Source organism: Trichechus manatus, unplaced genomic scaffold (genome assembly GCF_000243295.1).
Source record: "Trichechus manatus latirostris isolate Lorelei unplaced genomic scaffold, TriManLat1.0 scaffold00057, whole genome shotgun sequence".
In the NCBI taxonomy this organism is placed as follows: domain Eukaryota; kingdom Metazoa; phylum Chordata; class Mammalia; order Sirenia; family Trichechidae; genus Trichechus; species Trichechus manatus.
Window position 1 is genome coordinate 7,423,528 of NW_004443993.1, and position 8,668 is coordinate 7,432,195.

The 8,668-nt window shown below is 38.2% G+C and overlaps 1 protein-coding gene and 1 pseudogene across 5 annotated transcripts in view; one reads left to right on the forward strand and one right to left on the reverse strand.

Moving 5' to 3' along the window:
• Positions 1-8,668, forward strand: part of LOC105756398 (zinc finger protein 555-like) — a 376,219-nt pseudogene that overhangs the window by 163,230 nt on the left and 204,321 nt on the right.
• Positions 1-8,668, reverse strand: part of LOC101345977 (adhesion G protein-coupled receptor E4-like) — a 115,615-nt gene that overhangs the window by 76,667 nt on the left and 30,280 nt on the right. For 4 of the 5 annotated variants that reach the window (XM_023733251.1, XM_023733249.1, XM_023733248.1 and 1 more), the window contains one exon: positions 6,373-6,480. In XM_023733251.1, coding sequence (XP_023589019.1) covers positions 6,373-6,480 — 108 coding nt within the window. Of the gene's footprint in view, positions 1-5,096; positions 5,215-6,372; positions 6,481-8,668 lie in introns of those variants that run through there. The other variant, XM_023733252.1, reaches the window with a different exon arrangement.

Here is an 8,668-nt window from a genome sequence, read left to right on the forward strand (position 1 = left end):
CTCTACAATGTTGATGAGATGGGATTAGCAGCAGTTTTGTTAATGAGGCAGGATTCAATCTACAAGATTAGGTTGGGTTTTAATCCAATCTCTCTTTTTTTATGCTTATGGTTATAATTTTTTTTTATTGTACTTTAGATGAAGTTTTAAAAAATAGTTTCTCATTAAAAAGTTAGTACACATATTGCTTTATGACATTGGTTAACAACCCAACGACATGTCAACACTCTCCCTTCTCGACCTTGGGTTCCCTATTACCAGTTTTCCTGTCCCCTCCTGCCTTCTAGTCCTGACCCCTGGGCTGTTGTGGCTTATTAGTCTCATTCTGTTTTATGGGCTGTCTAATCTTTGGCTGAAGGGTGAATCTCGGGAGTGACTTCATTACTGAGCTAAAAAGGTGTCCAGGGGCCATACTCTTGAGGTTTCTCCAGTCTGTGTCAGACCAGTAAGTCTGGTCTTTTTTGTGAGTTAGAATTTTGTTCTACATTTTCTCCAGCTCCGTCCGGAACCCTCTGTTGTGATCCCTGTCAGAGCAGTCAATGGTGGTAGCCAAGCACCATCAAGTTGTACTGGACTCAGTCTGTGGAAAAGCCAGTCTCTTTTGAGATATAAAAGAAGTGAGCAGAGAGACATGGGGACCTCATACCAAGAAAGCAGCACCAGGAGCACAGTGCGTCCTTCGGACCCGAGGTTCCTACACTGAGAAGCTCCTAGTCCAGGGGAAGATTGGTGACAAAGATCTTCCTCCAGAGCCAACAGAGAGAGAAAGAGTTCCCCTGGAGCTGACACCCTGAATTTAGACTTATAGCCTACTAGACTGTGAGAGAATAAATTTCTCTTTATTAAAGTCATCCACTTGTGGTATTTCTGTTATAGCAGCACTAGATAACTAAGACAGGGCCAAATACAGGAAATCATTCCCATTTTTTCGACCATTTTATTTTCAAAGTCTTGGTTCTCAAAGCCACTAGGATTCCAGGTTAACCAAAGTGGCATGTAATTGTAATATCCTCACAAGAAACTAAAGATATTAAAATTGTTCAGAAAAAGAAACAAGAAAAAAGAGGAAAGGAGAAAGTTCAAAGGGAGAAGAACACAGAAAAGGAGAAGAAAAAGAGGAGAGGAAGAGAAAGAGAGGACAAAGCAGCAGAAAAGAAACAATCATAGATCAAGTGTAGTTGATCCCTGAGTAAAGAGACTACACATTTATGTGTTAATGAACTTGTTGAATACCCTAGATCAGGGACCTTCTTGCAAGAAAAGAATGTTTGATATAGTAACTGTCTCAGTCCTCTAGTGCTGCTCCAACAGAAATACCACAAGTGGATGGCTTTACAAAGAGAAATTTATTCTCTCACAGTCCAGTAGGCTACAAGTCCAAATTCAGGACATCAGCTCCAGGGGAATGTTTTTTCCATTGGCTCTGGAGAAAAGTCCATGTCATCAGTCTTCCTTTGGTCTGGGAGCTTCTCTGCGCGGGAACCTCAGGTCCAAAGGACGCACTCTGCTCCCAGCACCACTTTCTTGGTGGTATGAGGTTCCCATGTATCTCTGCTCGCCTCTCTCTTTTATACCTCAAAAGAGATTGCATCAGGACACTAATCTTGTCAACCTCATCACAGTGACAGAATATACAACACATGAGGAGATCACATATAATCTCATCATAGTGGTAGAGTTCACAACACATAAGGAAATCACATCAGATAACACAATCATACAATACTGGGAATCATGACCCAGCCAAGTTGCTACACACGTTTTTTGGGGGACACAATTCAACCCATGACAGTAACATAACAGAACGTAACGAAATGTTATTCTTGTAAGGATTTAATTCAAGGTATTTTCTAGGCCAGACAGGAAGGTAAGATAGAGTCACAAATTTACTTAGATTATTATACCAAACATAATCAAGATTTTTGACATTACAAAAGTAATTAAAAGTTTTGTTTTTTTATCTAGTCAGAAAAATTTGTTTTAAGTGTGCTAAAATTCAAATTGATGTTTAGAAAACAGTCAAATGAAGATGGTTAGATTGCTTCACTGAATCTGTTATGGTATTCAAAAAGATAAAATAGCTCTTCAACTTTGTTGTTGTTTTTATTAGGTGTCTTCTAGATACTTCGTACTCATAGCAACCCTATGTACAACAGAAGGAAATGCTACCCAGTCCTGCACCATGCTCACAGTAGTTGCTATGTTTGAGCCCATTGTTGCAACCACTATGTCAGTCCATCTCATTGAGGGTCTTCTTTTTTTTTTCATTGACCCTTTGCTTTACCAAGCATGATGTCCTTCTACAGGGACTAGTCCTTCCTCATAATATGTCCAAAGTAGGTGAGATGAAGTCTTGCTATCCTGGCTTTTAAGGAGCATTCTTGCTGTACTTCTTCCAAGACAGATTTGTTTGTTTCTCTGGCAATCTATGGTATTCTCAATGTTCTTCACCTATATCATAATTCAAATGCATTAATCTTCTTCAGTCTTTCTTATTCATTGTCCAGCTTTCACATGTATATGAGTTGTTTGAAAATACCATGGCTTGTATCAGGTGCGCCTTAGCCCTCGAAGTGGAATCTTTGCTTTTTAAGATTTTAAAGAAGTCTTTGGCAGATTTGCCCAATGCAATACATCATCTGATTTCTTGTGTCTGCTTCCATAGACCTCGACTGTGGATGTGAGTAAAATGAAATCCTTGACAACCTCAATATTTTCTCAATACATTGAAGAATTTGTCATTAAAAACAACAATAATAGCAACAACAATCCAGCAACACCTAATCCAATCTATTTCAGGTGTTATATAAATTATTTTTCCTTAAGCCATGTGAGTGTTAGTAAATAGAGAGGCTCTGGTTGGAATTAATGCTTTGGAAGTTTTTATCGTAAGAACTGCACGCTATTCCATAATATTTGGAAGAGAATATGGCCTTACGGACTTCAATGATCCCTACTAAGTGATGCAGAATGTCTTTCCTCTGTTCCTCCCTAATCTTTAGAAGCGTGCCTGGAGTAAACGTTAGAAACATACATCTGATCAGGATACGTCTTGGTTTATACTACTTCAATGGCTATCCATCGTCTTTGAACTAAAGGCATATAAATTAATAATAAACAAATACCACGCCTTCCAGGATTTAGGCACTTTCTTTCACAGTGCCATTTCCTTAGCTGTCCCATGAAAGCTGTGTTCCAGACATTTTAAACTATTCATAAGCAATTCTTAAACACGTTATCTCTCTGCCATCTGCTTCTGTGTTTTGCACATGCTGTTCCTGCCCTTTGGAAGGCCCTGGATGGGTAACTGATCAGCCACCCAGGCCACAGCTCAAACATCACTTCCTCTGTGAACCATCTCTTATTTCTCCAGACAGAATAGATCTCGTTGTGCTGATTTCAACTTTCCAAAATTCTGGGATTGAACTTTTCATGTTCCTTCTGGTATTCTGTGGGGATATATGCCATTTAAACATGGCTGCACTATTGACAACTGCAGCCCCCACAGGCCTCTATGCTGTATATGACATGTTGGAGACTTGTCAGCGATGAGAAAGAGATTAGGCACGACTTGTTTTCCCAAACCTATTGTCCTGTTACTGATTGGCTTGTTTACCTGAATTCCTTCTCCCTTGCCCGAAACTTATTGTTACTCACCCAAAGCCCATTGTTCTGTTATTTGCTTCACTGCTTGCTGTACTGACTATAAAATAAACTCCTGGGACTGAAGCCGGGGTTCGACTCCTCAGAGTGACCCTCCTGGCCCCACTTCTCTGTAAGAGTTGTGGCATTGGTTATTGTCTCTGCTGCCCCGACAACCGTTGCCGCTGCAACAGATGGTGCCCCGTGTGAGGACGCCGTGACAGTATTCTTTTTAAAATATTTTTCTTCTTCACTATATTATAATTTTCTTGAAGATAAAGCCTGTATCCTGTTTCCTTTTATACCAAGTGCTGATCCCAGTACCTCACAATTACAATTGCACATCATTGAAAATTCCTAATTAGTATCTTACTCCAGTGGACAAAGAACTGATTACTGGTTTCTCTGGCTTGAAAATAATTTTTCCTAAACTTTAATTTCTTCATTAAGTGCATGAATGGAAGATAACATTCACATTCTGTAAGATTTCCAGCCATGGAAGTTGTAGTGGACATCTGTGGCTTGGACTGCCCAGCATCCCACCCTTCTTCCTTCTTTTACAGAGGCACTCAACTTTTTCCTTTGCGGAATAAGCTCCAGTTTGTTTCTTGTGGGCTTGATAGTAACATAAATTAAGAATTTTATGGTGTTTGCTCCATGTTGTCTTAAGTTGTGTGACCACCTGACTCAAGTAATGCCAATTAGATTCCCTCTCCTGGAAAACTGAATCTTGATACAAGGAAGGAAAATATGTGGAGTCAAACTATTGCAGTAACAGCACCATAGAGGGTCATTCCAATAGTTCCTGATCTTTAGATCCTGGGAGTAATGTTGGTTCCTTTCCAAGGCCAGATTATTATAATTTTTCAATTCTTTAAGCTGCCCAGTGTCCTTCCAGTGATTTTTATGTTACTCAAGTTTACTAGAGTAAAATGAAGGACTTATCACATAGACAGGATGAAATGTTTTATTTCAAGAATTTGCCAGCCTTTGTTATTTTTATCATGAGCAATTTCTGCACAGGGCATAGCAATGTAGCTCTATACAGTCTTTCCATTATTGCAGATTTAGACGAAAACTCTATGAGTTATTTCATTCATTTTATTTCCTTTTCAGTTATAAAATTTGTAGACTGTTGTGAATTACCTCTTGCTTCTCCTCATCACCCAGGGATCTCATCTACGTGCTATTTATACCTTTGTCTAGATCATCGGCCAATTTGACAATCACCCTTCCTACTAACCACATTTCAAGTTAATATTTTTTTTGTCAGCAATGAGTCTCTTCACTGGGGTCCCTATAAGGCCAGACAGTTGATGAGAAATCAATAGCGTGCATTTATCAAGTCAGGCATTGGTGTGCACTTTATGTTTATGAAAGAGTAAAATGAATGAATTTGCTTGCATTAAAAGGAAATTATTACTCTTTTACTCAGAAAAGACTGAATTTCTTACATTTAACTCCTTTCATCGCCTTTCAAATAAAAAATAAGAGAATGGTCTTTGTTCTCCCATGAGCAGGTCACTCATTCAGCTGTTGTTATTCTTCCTAAGAGGCTGTGAACACTGGCTTCCAGGGCAGGACCTGGGAGGAAGAGTTAAGCTATGCACAGCATGCAAAACAGAAAAGGATGATGTTGAAATTAAATCAGGCCAACTAGAAAACTTAAGTAGAAGTACCCCTTAAAAACATAAAAATATTCACAATGAACTCTCTAATAGTTAATGTACTGACCTGAAATAAAAATTAGAACTGCAGTGCCATTAAAACAAATTCTAAGAAAAAGAGAAACTCAACTTACCCAGAGAGAAGAGCTTTATTGGCATAGATTTTTTTTCTTTAATTTGGAAATGTGCGGTTTACTTTACCTCAAATATGATAAAAACAATTAAGAACCATATTAAACCCTGCATTCTCTAGATGTTGCATTTCTGTGAACTATAAATGCTAAATATAAAAGAGGAAAAAAGAGTGACTCTTGCTTGTGCCTAACTCAATGGTTCAAGTTAATAAGACTATAATGTGCACATTCTGAGTTATACAGTATTTTTCATAAAAATATATGCTATGGAGACATCTATTAAAAACCTAAAGTGATCATTGAAATGTGAAACCCCTGATACAAATCCATCATATTTTTCATACTAAATTAACATTACAGGCTTCTAATGGATGCTTTCATTAGGCATGGATGTTATCAGCAATACTTGGCAGAATAAAATCCGTCACTGAGAAATATTCATTAAATTCAATTTCTGTCAGTCAGTATTACCTGTTTTCTGAACCTTTTGGTTTCATTGAGAAGCTAAAGGCTAAGTGAGTAACTAAAAATCCCCAGTCAAACCTCCTTCTTATGTGCCATACGAAAATATGTGGTCATTAGGTGTTTTTGCAAACAACTGGCTTCTCTTTTGTCTTTTATGCTCAGAGGCACTCCATTAGAAGGTTCTCCTAATGCCCCCTAGAATGAAAAACAAAATGTCTACACTCACATACATACATATCCTTCATGAGGCAACTCCAGTGAGATGTGTCTGTGTGTGCGTTAGTATGAACCATTAGAAGAATTCCACGGTCAGTGGAGACAAACGGAGAAAATTAGAGAGAGTCAGGGAGTCAAAGGAGATGCTGAGACAGAAAAGGGATACAAGAAACATCTGCGCAGAACACAAAGTAGATAACCACAAGCTATGGCTGACCAACGGTGGGAAATTCAGGTGAGATGCTTACCGGTTTTTTCCCCATTGATCGTCAGGGTAGGATGGCAGTTTAGAAGGATAGCACGTAAATCATCTCCTCGAGAAATATGTGTCAGTCTCATGGGAGCAGAGGTCAGGGCTGCAAGATGAGACAGAGACAAGGCCTTGTCATTGGAATTGAAAGAAAATGGACATCTGTGGGACTTTTATTCATGGTGTTGATAATCTATCATAAAGTGTATTATAGAGAAAAGACTTTCCAACTCTAGTGAAGTAAAATCAAAGAGCTTCATTGAAGTCAATATGTCATTCCTGTGGGGAATTCATGAAAACCTGAGGAATCTGAAACTTATGAATTGCAAAGGGAGGGGTACAATTCATCTATAGTTATACTCCCATATGAGGAACTGCAAACAATGTTCAGATGGGTTTGTAATGATTGAGGTCAGTCAAAGGCAGAACAAAGCAAAGCGTGGCCTTTGACATTATTGGTTATGTTAATACGACTAGGCTACGTTGTTTGGCTAAAAGACATAACTGCAAGATACGTGGTCACAGAGGGTTTCTCATGACTGATCACATACAATGACTTGATGGATACATTTGTCACAAGCAATGGCGTGATGGCTACTTTCAGGAACAGTGTTAGTGAACATTATCTTGCCCAGAGCACAAGATCTCCTGGTGAGATTTAACACGAGGGTTTGATAAGCTGTAAGTACAAATTTACAGTCTTAACTACAAAGCCTTAGTAATAGGGTTGATTTCTAAGCAACAAGATTTGAATCTGTGTAAAAAGTTACCCCCCAGCTTTTAACATTAATTTAGCTTTTTTTTTTTTAGGCCAGATGCTACTTTTGATTTTATATCCCATATCATGTTTATTTTGCCATTTGAAATTTATTTCAAGGGTTTGAATTAAATAAGCAAAGAAACAAAAATAGAAAAATTAATGATTTTCCATGGAAGCTAAGTGACTTCCAAAGGTGAGAATTTAGAGAGGAGAAGAGCAGAGCTTGTATTTTCAAGTGATCTCTACACTAAGAATATGAGAATCATTGTAAAAAAAAAAAAAAAAAGGAATGCATATATACTTATGGCTATATGTCTCCAAGATATAAAATTCTGTTACAACTGTAGGATTTATAAATGAAAACATCACCTAATTGTGTATTGCCTTAAAAGACAAAGAAAGCATAATGAGTTAAACTCAGGTTAAACCATCTTGCTTAGGTAAATACTAGGGATATTTTAAAGAATTCAAAGAAATATTTAAAAATAAGAGAGGTAATTTATGAGGGTTTTGGCATCATCCTGTCTTTCTTAAAGCAACTTTTCACACAGAGTGTGTTCAGCGACATTTTAAATATACTGTAACGATGGGAGCAAAGTGACTCAACCAGTTCAGTATCTTTTGGGTTTCTACCACCTGCTTTCTCAGTCTCTATGCTTTGACACCACCACCCATCTGTCAGTTTGTTATATGATACTGGAAGCTATGCCACCAGTATTTCAAATACCAGCAGGGTCACCCATGGTGGACAGCTTTCAGCAGAGCTTCCAAACTAAGACTGACTAGGAAGAAAGTCTTAATGATTTACTTATAAAAATTAGCCAGTGAAAACCCTGTGGATCACAACAGAATATTGTCCTATAGAGTGCTGGAAGATGGACACCTAGGTTGGAAGGAAATACACAATGGTCACAATGATGGACTCAAATACCAATGATCATGAAGATGGATCTCTTCCAGTCAATAGGCCAGGAAGCTGCCTTCCAAATTTCTTGACATAGAGGAGGGAGCACATCCAGTGCTGCATCTGTTTGCTGAAACATCTCAATTGGTATTCCATCAATTCCTGGAGCCTTGTTTTTTGCCATTCTCTTCTGGTAGTGCAGGGGTTAAGTGTTCAGCTGTTAACCAAGAAGTTGAAAGCTTGATCCACCAGCCGCTACTGCTACTTGGAAACCCTACAGGGCAGCTCTACTGTAGCCTATAGAGTTGCTATGAGTCAGAATCAACTAGATCGCAATAGGTTAGGTTTTTTGGTTTTTTTCAGTGCAGCTTAGACCTCTTCCTTACCATCGGTTCTTGATTATACACTACCTCCTGAAATGATTGAACATCAACTCATTCTTTTTGGTACAGCGAATCTGTTTATTCCTCCCATCTTTTGATGCTTCCTGCATCATTCAATATTTTGCCCATAGAATCCTTCAATATTGCAACTCAAGGTTTTTTCTTCAGTCATTTCATCTTGATAACTATTGAGTTTGTTCTTCCCTTTTGATTTTCTAACTCCAGATCTTTGTACATTTCATTATAA